At 39.3% G+C, this 21,306-nt stretch overlaps 1 protein-coding gene across 11 annotated transcripts in view; it reads right to left on the bottom strand.

The window, feature by feature from the left end:
• ACACA (acetyl-CoA carboxylase alpha) overlaps positions 1–21,306 on the bottom strand; it is a 281,626-nt gene that overhangs the window by 143,315 nt on the left and 117,005 nt on the right. For all 11 annotated transcript variants that reach the window (XM_087440845.1, XM_087440847.1, XM_087440846.1 and 8 more), the window contains 12 exons: positions 21,036–21,206; positions 19,842–20,003; positions 19,312–19,475; positions 15,257–15,407; positions 13,804–13,907; positions 11,969–12,050; positions 11,371–11,516; positions 3,996–4,146; positions 2,508–2,642; positions 1,996–2,142; positions 1,480–1,668; positions 682–782 (listed from right to left, as the gene is read on the bottom strand). In XM_087440845.1, coding sequence (XP_087296971.1) covers positions 682–782; positions 1,480–1,668; positions 1,996–2,142; positions 2,508–2,642; positions 3,996–4,146; positions 11,371–11,516; positions 11,969–12,050; positions 13,804–13,907; positions 15,257–15,407; positions 19,312–19,475; positions 19,842–20,003; positions 21,036–21,206 — 1,703 coding nt within the window. The remainder of the gene's footprint in view (positions 1–681; positions 783–1,479; positions 1,669–1,995; positions 2,143–2,507; positions 2,643–3,995; positions 4,147–11,370; positions 11,517–11,968; positions 12,051–13,803; positions 13,908–15,256; positions 15,408–19,311; positions 19,476–19,841; positions 20,004–21,035; positions 21,207–21,306) is intronic.

The raw sequence follows: 21,306 nt of genomic DNA, 5'->3' as shown, positions 1-21,306 counted from the left end.
TACTTTCTAGACTTTCTACTGAACTACCTTCCCTCTGAATATAGGGCAGGACAGGGGCCAGCCTAGAATCAACTAACCAGATTAATTTAAATTCCAAGCCTAAAAGAAATCTGGCTACAGGCAAGATCTTTTTTATAAAGGAAAAGAGAAAAAAGGAGAACAAAACAAAACCAAAACCCACTTGATAGCCCTACCTAACAATACACTGATAAGTTGCCACTGCTAAGTAGAAATGATTACCACACCCTTGAAATGGCTAAGAGATATCTGAAAAATTTATGAGTATCTTAAAGTTGAAAATGTTCTGTGAATATTCCTTTAGTTCAATAGTTAGCTTCATAAGTTAAGAAGAATATCATACTGGGCCCTGTGCTAGAAGAAAAATTAGGAGTTTCATCAAAATTGCAAGGAAAAAGAAAACAATGAAATTTATGTACCTTAATATTTGACAGAAAGATGTAGATTAGAAAGAAGTCATGAGAAATATCAACTATGAGCGTTAGCTCACATGTCTAAGATATTTAGAAAATAATAAGGTATTTAGAAGATAAGGAGTCCTAAGATATAAGTACTTTCTAATTTCTCTAAGTCCAACCTGAGGTATATCTCTTTGTGACTACTTAGAAGAAAGGAAGGTATGGGGATGGAGAGGTCTGAGAATCTAGAGTTACATGTAACTACCTCTGTACCAGCTGGACAATGCTCTGAGTGTTCATGAAGAAGACCTCCCGTTCAGATTTCCGGTTCAGTGTAGCTGCATGGCTATCTAGGATGTTGGCGATCTAAAGCAGAAGAAAGAGAAAAAATGAAGCCCAACCCAACAAAGGGACCCAAAGCATTAGCCTGTATAGCACCACCACTAGGAATCTGCATAATTATAACATAATCACTATCTTTCACATGTTGAGCAAGTGGAAGCTATTGGGCATGGTTTAGGGGCTTGTGTTAAATAAGCAGGCAACTTTTATTTCTTTTCACCCTTTCCCAGATGAACTAATGAGTGCAGCATAAAAACTACTCTCCTCCCAGAGGCCCTGACAGGCAAGATATGCCTAAGGTCAAGGTCCAAACTTTACTCCCCACTTGCCAAGATTTACTCCCTACATGTAAATTTGCTTTACAAGCAAAGAGTAAGCATGCTGCTGAGGTAGGCAGGAAGTCCCTGATAATAAAACTATGAATATCCCTCTACTTCAAACTCACCAAAATACCTCTAATTAGGGCACAGCCCCAAGAACAAACTTCTATGGAGTACATGGCCAATATGCTTTTCTCATAACCACAGATACTTTACATTTCACATACAGTGCTTTCATTATTGGTCTTGCATCGTGAGGCAGTTTTGTGAAGGGCATAATGCTTAAAACCGCAAAAGCACAACATCCAGATAGTAAGGAGGATTCAAATAGGAAGGAATCCTACAACATGAACTCCAGCATTAGTAGCCAATAGAAAATGATGGCATTAATCTATAAATACCTGCTGGCTAGGAAACTGACAGAGGACTGATGTGATGTTGCTAGCATACTGAGCCATTTCCTTCTTGATAGACTTCTCCACATTGGGGGGGATACGGCCAGAGACACTGGTCATAATATCTTGCAATTCTAGGAGAGGCAAGGAGGGATCTCTGAGGGTCTTCATCAACCGCTCTACCCAGTCTTTTACCTGAGAAGAAGGAAATAATAAAATAAGATCCAGACAAAATTAACCCAATCACCCAAATAAAATGGTATATTGGAATTCACTATCATATAGTACTTTGAAATTGCAATATAAGCCTCTAACACTGCCCTTGTTCTCTGGTTTAAATCCCAATTAAAGTGGAGTCAACGACACAGATAAGCAGCAAGGATTTAAAGACTTCAAATCCCAAATCCCAAAGGCCAGCTTTCTTTCCTTCCCTTTAAAAAAAATCCTCATGCAACTTTTAAACTATCTTGGAGAATAAGTATCCTATTTGTACGTGCCTTCCCCAAGAGAAGTGATTCATACCCTGCTGCTAAAAAAAGGATCTGGAAGGCAGTATCCATTCATTACGTTGACCAGATTATCCAGGACATAGTGGAACACTCGATGGAGCTTCTCGCCTCTGAGTGCTGTGCTCTGGATCCGCGGCAGACTACCGGTGTGAAGCTCAGCCTGTCAACCCCAATGAGAGATCAAGTCATCCACTACCTTCTACTGAGGGTATGAACACACCACTGCAACTTAGTAGATTCATCATTCAAGATCAAGACATCCCTTCACCATACCCAGCTACAAGGAGAGAAGTCAATGAAGGAAGCATCATGAGGGAAATCATAGAATCTTAGTATCATAGGAACTCTTGCAAACTCTAGTTCCTTAATACTATCAGCACAAATACAAGGCACAAGATCAGGGCGGAAAAAGTTTAAGAAAAAACTGTCAAACCAAGCATTGAAATCACTTGCCCCTCCAAACTAGCTCCACCATGTAATCAGCTCTTGGAGAGCAATATTAAAACTACCGGGTACCCTGCTCACCTGCTGGACCTTAACTGGGTTGTCCAACTGCATTATGGCCAATACACAGCCAGGGTCAAGAGCTGCTCCAGGCCGTTTGACATAGTGGATACAGCCAGACTCTGCAGCTGTTAAGGTCATTACCATCTTCATCACCTACGATGAAAAATAAATAAAATTAGAGTTTGACATCTTTTTACACAGATGAATGATTTAAAGAGGTCAGTTTTTCCCTCAATATCTACCTTGGACTATATCTAATTCAATCCAGAAAAACGCGAATCTATCAAAACCTCCAAGAGACTACCAAAGAAGGCAATTAGAAAATCTCTCAGAACCTAGCTTTAGGGATTAATGACAGCTACTGACATTTCTTGTTCCTAATGTTGAAATTCATTTCGCCATAGTTTGTGTTTCTACTTGTTTGGTACTTAGAAGTGACGAACAATTTACCCTCCTCATACCCATGGATCTAGGTGCTCATTCTGTCTGTCTACCTAAGATATCCAGGCCAAAACCTAAGGCTCATCCTTCACTCCTCTTTCTCCCTTATCTACCAACTACCAAGCCCAGCCAAGTATATCTTCTAAACCTCTCTCAAAAATCTTCCTCTCTTGCCATCTCTTTGGTTTAGGCCCTCATCATTTCTGGCCTAGAGTACTTCAAAAACCTCCCAAGAGATTTCCCTACGTGCTATACACCTCCAACAAGGTCACTAAAAGCAATGATTCTAGAGCCCAAATCTCATCATATACTTTTCTGTGTAAAATCCTTCAATGATCCCCATTGTCTTCAGGATAGTCTAAACTTCTTAGTATGTCTTATGGGGTCCTTCACAATCTCAAATCTTGATTACTTATTTAGCATCATTGCTTGCCATTTTCCATTAAACTTTAGTCCATTCTCAAGCAATACCAATATGTACTTGCAGTTCCCTAAATATAACATACTCTCTTGCTTCCTGCCTTTGTACATGCTGTTCCTTCACCTTTAAACATTTTTCTCTGTCCTTCTTCACCTGCTGCATTACTATCTCTTTCAAAACTAAGATCCAAGACCCTCTTTCAGGAATTCTTTCCTTACCGTCCACCCACCTCCACCCAGCCCCACACCGATTTGGGTTAGGTGGCCGTCTGCACTCTGTGCTTGGCTGTCTCAGAATTCAGATTTCATTACTAGTCTGTTTTGTGGCCCCACTCCACCTATCACATTTATTCTTTGTAACCAGCACTTAGCATAACACCTAACACTCAGTAAGTGCTGTTGCCTAAAATATATTTTTAGAGCCAGAGATTGTTCACCTGTCAAATAGAAACTGTGAGCTTTTTACTTGTTTTCAAAATCTTAAGGTTCATAACCCCAATTAAACCAACTCTTTGGTTGGTTGATTGATGCTCTTTCCTTTCTGTTTTCTATTTCCTTTCTGTTACTCTTTAGTCCTAGTCCATCCCAGCCAACCCTTTTCCTATCTTCCCTCCCATGACCCAAAAGCCCAACCACCACACTGACCTCAATCTCAGCATAGCACTGGCCAGCAAACACATGGCCTCCATCCTCCACAATGTACTGGATCAACTTCCCAGCAGAAGGTGAGCGCATAACGGAAGGGTCATTTTCCTTCTCAAACACACAGGTTTTATTGCCAATCGTGATGCGGTATCTAGGAGATAAGCAAGCCAATAAAGCACCTCAGCTTATAAAAGAGAATGGTAGAACAATGTCAACCTTAAAAAAATACAACCTGAAAACTTTATTCTATACGAACACATGCACACACACACAGAACATCATTCTATCTTTGTTTACAATGCCAAATAACCAAAATTTCCTTCAATAAGGGTCAGATTAAACAAATTACCGTACATCCACATAATGGAATACTATACAACCATTAAAAAGAACAGGCACCTCTAAAACAAAAAAACAGGAAAATGATGATGACGTAAAAGCTAACATTTCTTGAATGCTTACTATGTCCCAGGCAATGTTCTAAGCACTTTACATATGTTAATTCATTTACCTATCAACACTGAATGTTGTTATTTAACAACAACACTGAATGACTGGTGTTGAACAGTCTACAAAATATGTTAAAGAAAAAATAAGGTGCAGAACAGTATCTAAAGGTTATTTTTTTTGTTTTTTTGGATTCTTTTGTGAGGAAGATTGGCCCTAAGCTAAGATCCGTGGCCAACCCTCCTCCTTTTGCTGAGGAAGATTGGTCTTGAGCTAACATCTGTGCCCATCTCTCTCTATTTTGTATGTGGGATGCCACCACAGCATGGCTTGATGAGCAGTGCCTCAGTGCGCACCCAGGATTCGAACCTGTGAACCCTGGGCCGCCAAAGTGGAGCACACAAACTTAACCACTAAGCCACTGGGCCAGCCCCTAAAGGTTATTTTTATTTGTGAATATATTTAAGAAAACACAGCATGTACATATATGTAACTTGTATATGCATAAAAAATTTCTGAAAAAATATATGAGAAACTGTTAACAACGGTTGCTTAAAAAGAGGAGAACTAACTTTCATTGTCTTCTCATATTGGAGTGGCAGACAGACAATGTTTTTAATTGTAAACACTTTTTGTACTCTTGAAATTTTTGCTAAGTGCATGTACTATTTTTTTTTTAATTAAAAAAGAGTACCATGAGAGTCAAGGAGGAGGAGGAGGAGGAGGAGGAGTGACGTCAGCATCATGGCGGAGTGAGCTTTCCCGTGAATTCTTCCCCCACAAAATACAACAAAAGCAACAGCCACAGACCAACAACGGAATCCCAGACAGTGAAAACCTAGAGCGGAGGGATCCACACTGCCGCACATCTGAGAGCGGAACGTGCTGGGCCCCCAGAGGAAGTGGGGAGAGGTAAGGAGAACTCCGCTCCCTCCTCATCAGATCAGCGATCCCGGTCCGCGCGGCTCCCAGAGAGGGGGGAGGGGCGGCCCTCGGCGGGAAAACTGTAGCTCTTCGGGCTCTCTCAGCCAGTGGGAAACTCCCACACAGAGGACTCAGAGGAGCCACAGGGCTACCATCAACATCTGAGCACCCCAGAGAGCGGATAAAGAGGGGCAAACGAGAAGCCTCCCACGTCAGAGACCCAGAGGGCAAAAGAGAGAGCTCCCCCGTCCCCGCAACCCGGAGTCTGCAGCTCGACCAGACCTAGCGATCCGAGGCAGACCTGAACAAACTGGACTGGACCCGTGGATCGCAGCAGGAAGAAAAAACAAAACAAAACTGCGGATCGCAGCAGAAAAACTGGGGCAGAGCGCAGGGGGCTTAGACTACACAGCCCTTTACCACCAGACAGTGGCGGCAGGTGGAAATTGCAACCAGAGACTTCCAGGATGAGGAAAATCAAAACCAACAGAGGAACCACAATGCAAAAATATATGAAATCACCAGACCAGAAACAAAATGACAAGCACCCAGAAATCAACCCCGAAGACACAGAAATCCATAAACTAAATGACAGAGATTTCAAAATAGCTATCATAAAAACACTCAACGAAATACGAGACAACACAGACAAACAATTCAATGAGATTAGGAGTTTCTTCACAAAAGAGATTGAAATCATAAAGAAAAACCAATCAGTGCTGATGGAGATGAAGAACACAATGGAGGAGATAAAGGAGAATCTGGAATCTTTAAAGAACAGAGCTGACAATATGGAGGAAAGAATTAGTGCTTTAGAGGATAGGAATACAGATATACTCCAGATGGAAGAAGAGAGAGAACTAAGACTAAAAAGAAATGAAGAAAGACTCCGAGAAATATCTGACTCTATTAGAAAATGTAACATAAGAATTATAGGTATTCCTGAGGGAGAGGAGAGGGAAAGAGGAACAGAGAGCCTATTCAAGGAAATAATAGCTGAAAATTTCCCAAATCTGGGGAAGGACCAGGAAATACCAGTAAGCGAAGCCAACAGGACACCTATATATATTAACAGACAAAGGCCTTCACCACGACACCTAGTGGTAAGGCTAGCCAGGGTCAACAACAAAGAAACAATATTAAGGGCAGCTAGACAAAAACAAAAAATAACGTACAAAGGAACTCCCATCAGGCTCTCAGCGGATTTCTCAACAGAAACTTTTCAGGCTAGAAGAGACTGGAATGATATATTCAAAATACTAAAAGACAAAAACTTTCAGCCAAGAATACTCTATCCAGCAAAAATATCCTTCAAATATGATGGAGAAATAGTAACTCTCCCAGATAAACAAAAGCTAAGGGAGTTCATGGCCACGAGACCCCCACTACAAGAAATACTCAAGAAGGCCCTCAGGCCTGAAAAAAAAGAAGAGAAAGGGAACACAAAGCTTGGAGTAAGGAGAAAAGTAGGTAGACAAAATCAGAGAAATAGTAGATCTTTACCGGAATAGGTTAGCAACCACTTAAATACTAAACTCAAAGATCAAAGGAAGAAATTCACCAAAAATAAATTTAACCTCATCACTGTAAACACACAGCCACAACACAAGATAGAATAAGGTATAACAAGAGCAACTTAGAAGGCGAAGAGGAAAGTGACTGAATTGACTTAGTATAAGGAAATAGGAGGCTATCAGATAATGGACTATCTCATACACAAGATTTTTTGCCCAAACCTCAAGGTAACCACTAAACAAATAATCAAAGCAAAACCACATATGATAAACAAAGAGAAAACTAGAAGAATCATAAGACAGAACAACCAAACTGAATTGGTAGTCCAAAACAAATGGGACAAGAAACAAAGGATATGCAAAAGAACCAGAAAATAAGTGACAAAACAGCAACATTCAGCCCTCATATTTCAATAATTACCCTAAATGTAAATGGATTGAACTCTCCAATCAAAAGATACAGAGTGGCAAGATGGATTAAAAAGCAAGACCCAACAATATGCTGCCTTCAGGAAACACATCTTAGCACTAAAGACAAGCACAGGCTCAGAGTGAAAGGATGGAAGACAATACTGCAAGCTAATGGCAAACAAAAGAAAGCAGGTGTTGCCATACTCATATCAGACAAAGTAGACTTCAAGATAAAACAGGTTAAGAAAGACAAAGAAGGGAAATATATAATGATAAAAGGGACACTCCATCAAGAAGACATATCACTTATAAATATATATGCACCCAACATAGGAGCACCAATGTACATAAAACAACTATTAACAAACCTAAAAGGAGAAATCAACAACAACACAATAATAGTAGGGGATCTTAACACCCCACTTACAGCAATGGATAGATCATCCAGACAAAAAGTTAATAAAGAAATATTAGACTTAAATGAAAAACTGGACGAGATGGACCTAGTAGACATATACAGAGCACTCCACCCAAAAACAGCTGACTACACATTCTTCTCAAGCGCGCATGGGACATTCTCAAGGATAGACCATATGTTGGGAAACAAAGCAAGCCTCAATAAATTTAAGAAGATTGAAATCATAACAAGCATCTTTTCAGACCATAATGCTATGAAACTGGAAATGAACCATGAAAAAAAACTGGGAAAGTGACAAAAATGTGGAGATTAAACAACATGCTACTGAACAACCAATGGATCATTGATGAAATTAAAGGAGAAATCAAAAACTATCTGGAAACAAACGAAAATGATAACATGCCATATCAAACCATATGGGATGCAGCAAAAGCGGTCCTGAGAGGGAAACTCATAGCGATACAAGCCCACCTTAACAAACAAGAAAAAGCCCAAATAGGGAACCTTAAATTATACCTAACAGAACTAGAAAAAGAAGAACAACCAAAGGCCAAAGTCAGCAGAAGGAGAGAAATAATAAAAATCAGAGCAGAAATAAATGATATTGAGACCAAAAAAACAGTAGAAAGGATTAATGAAACAAAGAGTTGGTTCTTCGAGAAGATAAACAAAATAGACAAACCCTTAGCCAGGCTTACTAAGAAAAAAAGAGAAAAGGCTCAAGTAAATAAAATTAGAAATGAAAGAGGAGAAATTACAACGGATACCATGGAAATACAGAGGATTATAAGAGAATACTATGAGAAATTATATGCCAACAAATTGGACAATCTAGAAGAAATGGATAAATTCTTAGACTTATACAACCTCCCAAAATTGAACCAAGAAGAAATGGAGAATCTGAATAGACCAATAACAAGTAAAGAGATTGAAATAGTAATCAAAAACCTCCCAAAAAATAAAAGTCCAGGACCAGATGGCTTCTCCAGTGAATTTTACCAAACATTCAAAGAAGATTTAATACCCATCCTCCTCAAACTATTCCAAAAAATAGAGGAAGATGGAACACTTCCTGAATCATTCTATGAGGCCAACATCACCCTGATACCAAAACCAGACAAAGACAATACAAAGAAAGAAAATTACAGGCCAATATCGCTGATGAACATTGATGCAAAAATCCTCAACAAAATATTGGCAAACCGAATACAACAATATATTAAAAAGATCATACACCATGATCAAGTGGGATTTATACCAGAGACGCAGGGATGGTTCAACATCCGCAAATCAATCAACGTGATACATCACATCAACAAAACAAAGAATAAAAACCACATGATCGTCTCAATAGATGCAGAGAAGGCATTTGACAAGATACAACATCCATTTATGATAAAAACTCTCAATAAAATGGGAATAGAAGGAAAGTACCTCAACATAATAAAGGCCATATATGACAAACCCACAGCTAACATCATACTCAACGGGGAAAGACTGAAAGCCATTCCTCTGAGAACAGGAACGAGGCAGGGCTGCCCACTCTCACCACTCCTGTTCAACATAGTACTGGAGGTTTTGGCCAGAGCAATTAGGCAAGAAAAAGGAATAAAAGGAATCCAAATAGGTAACGAAGAAGTGAAACTCTCACTATTTGCAGATGACATGATTGTATATATAGAAAACCCTAAAGAATCTGTTGGAAAACTGTTAGAAACAATCAACAACTACAGCAAAGTTGCAGGGTACAAAATCAATCTACAAAAATCAGTTGCATTTCTATATGCTAATAATGAACTAACAGAAAGAGAGCTCAAAAGATAATACCATTTACAATTGCATCAAAAAGAATAAAATACCTAGGAATAAATCTTACCAAGGAGGTGAAGGACCTATACAATGAGAACTACAAGACATTATTGAGGGAAATCCACGATGACATAAAGAAATGGAAAGATATCCCATGCACGTGGATTGGAAGAATAAACATAGTTAAAATGTCTATATTACCTAAAGCAATCTACAGATTCAATGCAATCCCAATCAGAATCCCAATGACATTCTTCACAGAAATAGAAAAAGAATACTAAAATTTATATGGGGCAACAAAAGACCCCGAATAGCTAAAGAAATCCTAAAGAAAAAGAACAAAGCAGGAGGCATCACAATTCCTGACTTCAAAACATACTACAAAGCAATAGTAATCAAAACAGCATGGTACTGGTACAAAAACAGACACACAGATCAATGGAACAGAATTGAAAGCCCAGAAATAAAACCACACATATACGGACAGCTAATTTTCGACAAAGGTGCTAAGAACATGCAATGGAGAAAGGAAAGTCTCTTCAATAAATGGTGGTGGGAAAACTGGACAGCCACATGCAAAAGAATGAAAGTGGACCATGTGCTATCCCCATTCACAAAAATTAACTCAAAATGGATCAAAGACCTGAAGGTGAGACCTGAAACTATAAAACTCATAGAAGAAAATATAGGCAACACACTATTTGACATTGGTTTTAAAGGAATCTTTTCGGATGACATGCCTACCCAGACTAGGGAAACTAAAGAAAAAATAAACAAGTGGGACTTTATCAGATTAAAGAGCTTTTATAAGACAAATGAAACCAGAATCAAGATGAACAAACAACCAACCAGCTGGGAGAGAATATTTGCAAAACATACATCTGACAAGGGGTTGATCTCCATAATATATAAAGAACTCACACAATTGAACAACAAAAAAACAAACAACCCAATCAAAAAATGGGCAGAGGAAATGAACAGACACTTCTCCAAGGAAGATATACAGATGGCCAATAGGCACATGAAAAGATGCTCAACATCACTAATCATCAGGGAAATGCAAATCAAAACAACACTAAGATACCACCTCACGCCCGTTAGAATGGCTATAATCACCAAGACAAAAAACAACAAATGTTGGAGAGGATGTGAAGAAAGAGGAACCCTCATACACAGCTGGTGGGAATGCAAATTGGTGCAGCCTCTATGGAAAACGGTATGGAGATTCCTCAAAGAATTAAAAATAGAGATGCCCTATGATCCAGCCATCCCACTACTGGGAATCTATCCAACGCACCTGAAATCAACAATCCAAAGAGGCTTATGCACCCCTATGTTCATTGCAGCATTATTCACCATAGCCAAGAAGTGGAAGCAACCTAAGTGTCCCTCGACTGACGATTGGATTAAGAAAATGTGGTATATATATACAATGGAATACTACTCAGCCATAAAAAAAGACAAAATCGTCCCATTTGCAACAACATGGATGGGCCTGGAGTGTATTATGTTAAGTGAAATAAGCCAGAAAGAGAAAGACAAACACTGCATGATCTCACTCATATGTGGAATATAAACCAACACATGGACAGAGAAAACTGGACTGTGGTTACCAGGGCAGTGGGGGTGGGGGGTGGGCACAAGGGGTGAAGGGAGTCATATATGTGGTGATGGACAAACAAAAATGTACAACCCAAAATTTCACAATGTTAGAAACCATTAAAACATCAATAAAAAAAAAAAAAAAAAAAAAGAGTACCATAAAAGGCCTTGAAAAATCCCAAGAGCTAGTGACTGCTGAGAGGAAGGGCTGATACTATGACTAGCAAATGGACCGCAAACAGCCACTCACCTATCCACCTCCTCCTTCATGTATGTGGTGTAACTGCTGCCATCGTAGGACAGGAGCAGTCCTCCATCACTCAGCCGATGGACATCCACCTCTACACACGAGCCGTTCATGATCACCACATAGGAGTTGGGGGATTGTCGAGTCACCTGTAGGGAACAAGAACCAGAAGGGACAATCAGTGTGTCCCTTCCAGGCGGAGTCTCAGACAAAATTCAGTACCTCAAAGATACAGGTAAGGAAGATCTGTCAGAGAGGAAGAAAATTCAAGGCACCGGTGCTCTTAGCATCAGCATCTGCGGGCATGGCTCAGCCCTGCTGCAAGCAAACAGAGTGACCTTAGATGCTGCTGCTCCCTGCTCTGGTTGTTCTCGGTCCCCTTTATCTCTTGGCTGCAGAAGTCAAGTTGAGGAACAACTTAAACATTTTCATAGAATCATCAAATACTGCTTCAGGCTACTGACACAAACAATGACTGTAATTTCACTAACATGCAGCTCTGCAGTAAACCAAACTTTTCACCCATCTCTTGACCTAAAGAAAGCAAGCTAACAAAGACAGACAAAAAGTAAAGTGTAGGCTTCAGTGGGGTTCAGCATACCTTAAGTACATACTTGACTCCCTCATAGATAAGTTCAACATCTACTGTATTCAGAAGTGTATGAGCAGGAAGGACTTGACCCCTGAAAGAACAACAATGTGAGAGACATTTACCTCTAGAAAGTTCTAAAAGTTTATAAGGGAATTTCAAAGGTTACTGATCATAGCATTTCCTGGAATATCAACTGGAAACAACCTAAAGGATCATGAGTAAAGGACTGATATAGAAATTATGAAAAAGCCATATAATGAAATATTATGCAGTCATTAAAAAGAAAATGAAGTCTTATGTACTAGTATGAAATACTCTCTAAAATATACTGTTAAGTGAAAAAAGCAAGTGAAATAGTGCAGAACAGCTTCAGAGTATACTACCAATTATGTTTTAAAAAAATAGGGTGGAAAAAAACAAATATATATGCTTATATAAGTTTACAATATGTCTGGAAAGTTAAAGAAGAAAATGGTAACATGGGTTGACTAAGGGGAAGGAAACTGAGTGGCCAGGGAACAGAGGTAAGAAGGAGACTTTTCACTATATACCCTTTTGTGCCTTTTGAATTTTGAACTGTGTGAATATATTACTTATTTTTAAAAATAGATAAAATTAAAACTTAAAAAAAGCCCCAGTGTAATCAACCCTCATCTACTCCTATCAACTGGGACTTTATTTGGGGTCTTAAAAAAAAAAAAAAGGGCAGTAGGCCATGGCTGGGTGGAGGGGAAAGGGAAGGACACTGCCAAGGAGGGAAATATTATCAAGAAAGACTTTTGATAATAATAGACGGAGTGATAAAGCAAGTGTGGCAAGTTGTTAACAACTGGAGATCTGGGCAAAGAATATGTAGAAGTTGTTTGTAGTATTCATGCAACTCTTCTATAAGTCTGAAATTATTTACAAATACAAGCTTAAAAACTAATGTTAAAAAGGTGGGGGGAGCTTGTAGAGGAGATTACGCGTGATACATTCGTACACCGGTAGGGAAACCATTTAACTAGGTTAGAGATTGCACGTTGAGAAATGGATACAAGTAAGACTGGACTGTTAAAAAGGAGCCAAAGTATACAGGAATTTTCAAGTCACACTGAGGGATTTAGATTTGATACAGAAGGGTAATGTGAGCTGCTGAAAGTTTTAGTCCGTAAGAGTAACAAAGCGAAAGATATTTATCTTGAGACTTGAATAACTGAAATCTCATTCAATTTTTAAAATTTTGTTTCTTTTCTTCCTTTTAGAGACTTCAAAAGGGAGCTGATACAAGTCTAACAACACAGAAGGAAATAAAGTGCCTGGGATTAAAGTGCTTTAAAATGATTAGCCTCTTGGAAAATTCCTCTGGGGGCTCAAAAGCAGAGCTTAGTCTCCGGAACCAGTGTGAGAAATTAGTTTAGCCCCATACAGTCAGATCCTCTACTTGAAAGACTCATGAGGTCATCCTGAATTCAGCCTCAATTATTAATTCCTGAAAGGTGTTGCAGGTAATATAGGAAATATTCAGGGTTGGATGCTAGAGAAAATACTAGATTTTCATCACCAGGTTTGAAAAAATCTGATACTTGTACAGGACAGAATGTTTACTTCAGCTGGATTCCTGTTTTTAAAAAGCAACCTATTCTAACTGTGGTATAAGCTAATTTCTAGAATCTGCAGTTAGAATCCTAAAATAATTTGCCATAAACTCCTATATCCCTTCTCTCCCCTGCCACCATGGTCACTGAATAACAGGTAGCACTCACAAGCCGCCAAGAAAAGAGAAAAGAATAAATGGGTCTTTGAACTTCAGTCTTGTACTCAGGACCATTGGTCAGCTTGAGCCTATGAGAAACAAAGTCTACCTTTCTAAGGAGTGAAGGAAGTTAGAGATGCTATTCCGCAGGCTCACATCTGCCACATGGAGAGCCCCACAAACAACTCCCAGCATGGTATCAGGTCGCTCTGCCTGAAAGGAAGAAAAAGAGAGCAGATGAAAAGCATGGTCACTTGGCACCATGGCCCCTCTATTTATTTTATTTTATTTTTTTTCAAAGATTTTATTTATTTATTTTTTTCCCCCCAAAGCCCCAGCAGATAGTTGTATGTCATAGCTGCACATCCTTCCAGTTGCTGCACGTGGGACTCGGCCTCAGCATGGCGGGAGAAGCAGCACCTCGGCGCGCGCCCGGGATCCGAACCCGGGCCACCAGCAGCGGAGCGCACTCACCCAACCGCCAAGCCATGGGCCGGCCCCATGGCCCCTCAATTTAAATCAAGCTCAAATATACTGTGAAGAAATAGACAGTATTGAGAATCTCCATCCTCACGGCCCAACTGATTTTTGAGATAAAAACACATTTACTTTGGGATCGGCCCCGTGGCTTGGCGGTTAAGTGCGTGCGCTCCACTACTGGCGGCCTGGGGTTCGGATCCCGGGCGTGCACCGATGCACCTCTTCTCCGGCCATGCTGAGGCCATGTCCCACATACAGCAACTAGAAGGATGTGCAACTGTGACGTACAACTATCTACTGGGGGGCTTTGGGGGAAAAAAAAAAAGAGGAGGATTGGCAATGGATGTTAGCTCAGAGCCAGTCTTCCTCAGCAAAAGAGGATTAGCACAGATGTTAGCTGAGGGCTGATCTTCCTCACAAAAAAAAAACAAAAAAACACATTTACTTTTAGAATTTGAATAGAGGCTTCATTTGAATAGAGATGAAAAACACCTTTCCCTTCACTCTCCCCAAGATTTCCACTGAGCCAATCAAAGAGCAGCAAAAAAGCAAGCTTTTATCAGAAATAAAATCAAAAAGGTACAAAGATTTGGCTACTGATAACCTCAAAGAAAAATGGTGTATAACCAAAATTTGGACCTTTGGATAATTTACATGAATCTAATGATTTTATACAAAATCTTGGGTAATTTAGAATAGCCCAGCAATTCAGGAACAAGGGGTAACTCTGTTGATTTAAATGAAGCCCCTCTCATTAGCACGTGGTAGACAGATATAAAAGTTGATAACTATCAACCAGATTTAACATCAAATGAGGAAAGAGAAAGTATTCCAATTCCTACACACCTCTCTTCAAATATATCCCAGGAAGTAACACTAGAACATATAAAATGACTGTGTAACACAGGCACAAGAACTCTTACAGTGCTAAAATTACACTGACTCCTAAATTTTTCCAAGCAGATCAAGAACCATTCACATTAGAATCAAATAAATTTTACCTAGTGACATGGAATGATCACACAACAAGCCTATAAAAACCCAATCCCAGAAGCTGTTCGTGCAAATGGAGAAATACACACCTGTACTTTTTCTGCTATCAGTCTGTCCAACCAGCCAGTGTCAATTCTATTCAACTGAAAGCTTTCAGTCTCCAACAACTTGATCAGGTATTCAACTGTAGTTCGAAAGTCACCCCGAATAGATAGCTCCTTCAAAGCCACCACCATGTTTCTGAGAGAAGAACAAAAGCAGATCTGTTTCAGCAACAAATGTTTAGTGTTTTTCAATCATTTTAAAGAATCGTTTCATTCCTTTGGAGTCTTAGGAGGGAGGAGAGAGAGACAGACAGTTCCAAGAACAAATGACGGTGCAAATATAAGTGTGCTCATTACATGCATTCCAGATACGAGAATTTGCAAGAAGCCAGTAAACTTATGAATTCTGATATTACCATAAGTGCATCAGCAAATCACATACATTTCATTATATAGAGTACAGAACAAATTATGTGCAAACTACCTTCAGCTTTCACTTACTAGGTTTCCATCATTCTATTTGTTTATTGCTGGCTAACTAGAATTAGGGCATAATTCTCCTCTCCTTACACTGTATTTATTTTATTAAGGTATAATTTACATATAATAAAATATACTTATTTTAAGTATACTGTTCAATGAATTTTGACACATGCCAATACCTTAATTTAAAGGTTTCCATACAATGAGGCAACTGGCTGGGTACAGTCAGGTATCACCTGACACTGCATGTGAGAATGCTTTTTCTTTAAGCTGCATCTTAGACATCTATGGAATGACTTGTTCATTACTTTTATTACTTCTCAATTAAGTGTAAAATGATCTAATCTTAATAGAATTTAAAATATTATGGGTTTTTTCCCTGTATATCTCTGCCCAGTGTCTATCCTACACAAGGCAGGTCCTACTTCAGTAAATACTTATTATGCACCTCACAAACACAAGATATACTAGGCCCATGAGGGAGAGAGAATATAGATACAATAATTGCTCTCAAAATGTATGGCAGAATATCATAAATGCCAGTAGAGAGATATAAGCAAAGTGCTGGAAAGGTTCTAAGAAAGGAGAAAATACATCTCCCTGTGGTTTCATGAAGAATGTGGAACCCGACATGGGATAAAAGTATAGCTAGGGGGGCTGGCCCAGCATGGTGGTTAAGTTTGCACGCTCCGCTTCGGTGGCCCAGGGTTCACATGTTCGGATCCCAGGTGTGGACCTAGGCACCACTTATCAAGCCATGCTGTGGCAGGCGTCCCGCATATAAAGTAGAGGAAGATGGTCATGGATGTTAGCCCAGGGCTAATCTTCCTCACACACACACACAAAAAGTATAGCTGGGGGTGCTGACCCAGTGGCATAGTGGTTAGGTTCTTGCACTCTGCTTTGGTGGCCCGGGGTTCACAGGTTCGGATCCCAGGTGTGGACCTGCACACTGCTCATCAAGCCATGCTGTGGCAGGCATCCCACATACAAAATAGAGGAAGAATGGCACAGATGTTAGCTCAGGGACAATCTTCCTCAAGCAAAAAGCGGAAGACTGGCAACAGATGTTAGCTCAGGGCCAGTCTCCCCCACCAAAAAAAAAAAAAAAGAGGTATAGCTGGGATTATGACTGTGATAGGAATATTATTCCAGGCAGTCCAGGCATTCTCTCAGCCTAGAACATTATTCTATTTCCCATTTCCATCCTCCTCTCTACACCCTCTCTTGGTCTGCCTTATTCCTATATACTTCTCAGATATCAGTTTAGATGCCACTTCCTTCTGGGAAACCTTCCCTGACCCTCTCTAGACTGAGTCAGCTGACTCAGCTATATCCTCCTGTAACATCCTTATAAAATTCCACCATCATAGGTAGCACTTACTACCTTGTGTTTAATTCCTTATTTGCCCCTCTTCCTCTGGATTGTAAAGTCCCATAAGGGTAGAGACCCTATTTTGGTCTTCATTATATTGTCATAAGCAGTAGATATTCAGTAAATATTTGTTGAATGGAGTGAATGAGTGATGGACAGAGGAAACAGCAAGAACCAAGGGAAAGAGGGAAGAAGAAAACGGGCTGTGTCCAGGGAATGGGATGAATGAAGCAGAGGACATGAGGACTGGAACTGGTGGCAGATCCATTCATTCAACAAACATTTACTGAACACTTACTGTGTTCAGGGGATATGGCAGCAACAAGACAGACATGGTCCTGTTCCCGTAGTAGACTAAATTCCATGGGAAACAATGCTGGAAATATGGGTTGGGGCTATTCTGGAGAACAAGAATATGAACACTCAGGTCAAGAATATAGACCTAATGTTATGACGAAAGAACAAACAAACTCTGAGCTGAAGAATGAACTTTTGGCATGGTGTCAAGAGGCAAGCTTATTGTAGAGACCATATTTTTAACATGCTAAAAGTTAACCTAGCTAGCTTTACATTGTAGAGAAAGGTACACAGCAGGTCAGGAAGGAAAGAGCAAGGCTTCTGGACCAGGTCATAGGACATGTCCTGTAGAAAATATTCAGTGGTCTGCCTAATCAGGACTGTGAACCTAAATACCAATAGAGGCCACTCTGGGAATGTAAATGAGTGAGGCAGACCGGATGGGGGCTGTGCGACTAGAAAGTTCATGTTTCCTCTAAAAGAAGCAGCCACACAAAGCTTCAGCTAACTTTTGCCAAGTGGAATATAAAACCAATTGTGTCATTATCATCCCATTTTTAAAGAAAAGGCAGAAATCCATACATTTATTTCCATATCCCAATTTTTAATATTGGCAATTCAAAAAAAATTAATACTGTAAGCTAATCAAAACACATCTGTGGTTGTGACTAGTCAGAAAGCCACGGATTTGCAAGCTCTAGTGTAAACTTTCTTCACTTTTGCAAAGCAGGATAAGGCTGTGAAGGAAAAAAAAAAAGGCAACTTTATACCAGATGGCTTTTCTGGTGGCATGGCTTTAATTCTGAAAAACTGCACTTACAGTTTTGAATAAATAGGAAGAATTGCAGAGGACAAAATAGAGAAAAATTGAGACTTCTCTACTTCTAAAACATTATTAAAAACCAACATTATTAATAAATACTTATTGATTGCTAGTCTATGTGTATAGTTCAGATCAAAGGAATGGTATTAAACGCATTTAGAAGGAAAGCATTTAGAAGGAAACAGACAATTAAAAAATAGAGAGAACTAGTTCAATTTTGGGCAAATATTCTAAAATATCTAAACTGTCAAAATTACCTCCTAGAGCCCTACTTTTTACGCAAGCAAAATTGCTATTAATTTAATATTTAAAGTTTATGTTTAATAAGATATTAACTAATAACACTTATGATATACCAGTTATATTTGTATAAGCTGTGTGTATACTTCATTGCACACTGAGGTCTCACATAAGCAATGTGGACAGTTCTCTTATGCCATTTGCATGTAACAAGCAGTTTAATTTATTATTTTAAATCACTATAGGACATTTACAGCCATACCTTTATTTTGATGACTAATAACAGATCTTATCTGTGATTTATATGATGCCAAAATCTTGGTCAAGAATCTACCTCCCTCCAATAACAATACTGTTTTTATGGAAAAATATATCTTTATTATTTTTTTTTTAAAGATTTTATTTGTTTATTGTTTCCCCCCAAAGCCCCAGTAGATAGTTGTATGTCATAGCTGCACATCCTTCTAGTTGCTGTATGTGGGACGCGGCCTCAGCATGGCTGGAGAAGCAGTGCGTCGGTGCATGCCCAGGATCCAAACCTGGGCTGCCAGCAGCGGAGCGCGTGCACTTAACCACTAAGCCACGGGGCCGGCCCTTGGAAAAATATATCTTTAAAGTAATCAATTTTTATAAGTTTATCAGAAACATTTGAAAGCAGAAATACCTGAAAATGCTCAGAACAAAAAGAAAAACATCCACCAAACACTGCACAATTTAACACAACATTAATGCAAGTACAATTGAAGATATATTTCTTCAAAAAGGTTGCCCATGTTAGTACTTTTATAGCAGATAAATGAGTCCCATTCCCGCGCTCACACCTTCACTGAAGATTAGCACAAATTTATTTTAAAAAATGCAATCAAATGATATTATACTCACGAAATTGCTTCCTCTCTGTTTTCTCCCCAGGAAAAGCAGTGGCCAAACTGAGAATCAGCAAATTCATGAAGTCCCCCTGCAGCAGCAACACTGAAATAACCCCAAACATTCTTATTGCTGCGGAAATTCAGTTCCTGCACTGTTCCTGAGCTGGGCTTAAAACCCTGTTAGAGAATGAAGAATATGAGAGACCATATTATATTTCCAAGGAAGAGAACATTTATATATTCATTGTTCAGGCTCTGTGTTAATCACACACAAAAGCAGAAATGAAATGATGCACAAAAATCATAAAGACTTGAGAGCTAACATCCAGTGCTACAAACCCACTGAGGACTCTATGGTGACTAAAGTAGGATTAAATGACCAATGGAGCAGTGATCACTTACTTGTCTGCTCTGATGAAACCTCATAAATTTCCCTCCCCAGACAAAGTCCCAAGATATTTCAAAAGTATGCCCTCAGATACTATCTTAATATTAAAGTTCACAGGAAAAATAAAAGTGTAAACCTTTTAAGTGATGGGTTACCTCATCTGGATTTTCACTAGTGATCCGAGCAGCAATAACATGGCCCCTTGGGCAAGGAACATGAGCAGAATTTTCAAAATCAATGGGAGCATCACCCCAGGGAGATACCCCATACATCATACGGATATCCTTGATTCTGTATAGAGGGATCCCCATGGCAATCTGAAAGGTAATAAAACACACATCACTCACTTTTCACAGTTACTTTCCTTAAAACGTGGAGGCTATAAGATTACCTAAAGATTTTTCATTTTAGCAGCCACCACCTAAAACATTCTATTTCTATACACTATATTCTACAATCATCAAATTAGTAACTCCAAGTTACTTGAAACCAAATGTCACTGCAGATAAGTTGCTAAATACTTCCCACTCCTAAAAAAGTTCCCAAATTCCTAATGCAATAGACATGAATTTCCCTCTACTGTCATTTCTCCAACAAAGGATCAGAATGAAAATATCCAAGGGAAGAGTCAGTGTCAGTGGCTATCCAAGAAGTTCAGACAGCTAAAAAGTCCTAACTATGTCATAATTACCTCATAATTATCCCCACAAACCACTGGGGGGAAAAAAAAATCAAATCAATCAATCAATCAATCTTTAGTCCTTAATTGGAACCCAGAAGAGGTTCTCAATGCTATGTTATGTCCAAAAGAATATGTTAGATACAAATAATATCAAACCTCATCATTAGCTACTATTGCTTCCCATAACACTTGCTTCCTGAGCTGAATGGAGAAAATAATATTGACAGCTACGACTTTAAACATTAAAAATATAAATGTGTGCTGCCACAGTCTTGCCAGGAAAAACCTCAACCACCGCTCCGATGCAGAATTGCTTCAATATAGAACACCGGTAAAAATGAGTAGAGGATAATTACATAGTTGTAAGGTTTTCTATAATTAAAACAATTGATTAAAACATATTATTTTTATAGTTTCTATCTAAAATATGACAGTTTATATCAGATGTGTCTGGCTAAAAAATATAATAATATTCCTAGACTTGTATGACATCAGGAAAACCAATCTACACGTCACAACCCATACAGCACAAGAGATGAACATTAGATGAGACTCAGATAGGAGGTGCTTTTCTCTTATCAGACACTGGTTAAACCAGTTTTTCAGGCATCTCTGACATTCAGAACTTCTCTAGGCAACTCTTTGGGCCAAGATCAGCGTGACTCACCTGGAGCTGTGCTGCAGGGAGGTTGACATCAGCCACCATCTCTGTACAAGGGTGCTCCACCTGTAGCCTAGGGTTCAGTTCCAGAAAATAGAAGCTGCCATCCTGGCTGTAGAGGTATTCCACAGTCCCAGCACTCACATAACCAACCATTTTGGCAAGTTTCACCGCACACTCAAAGAAGAAAGACAAGCAAACGTAAATATTTCATCTTGTCCAGCCGGTGGACCACTGCTTATCTATAGCTTCTCCCTGACTCAAATATCCAGTGTTT

This window comes from Ceratotherium simum, chromosome 16 (genome assembly GCF_057802395.1).
Source record: "Ceratotherium simum simum isolate JZ-2026a chromosome 16, ASM5780239v1, whole genome shotgun sequence".
Taxonomy (NCBI): Eukaryota; Metazoa; Chordata; class Mammalia; order Perissodactyla; family Rhinocerotidae; genus Ceratotherium; species Ceratotherium simum.
The sequence above is the reverse complement of the archived record's forward strand: the minus strand, read 5'-3'. Positions and strand labels throughout refer to the sequence as shown.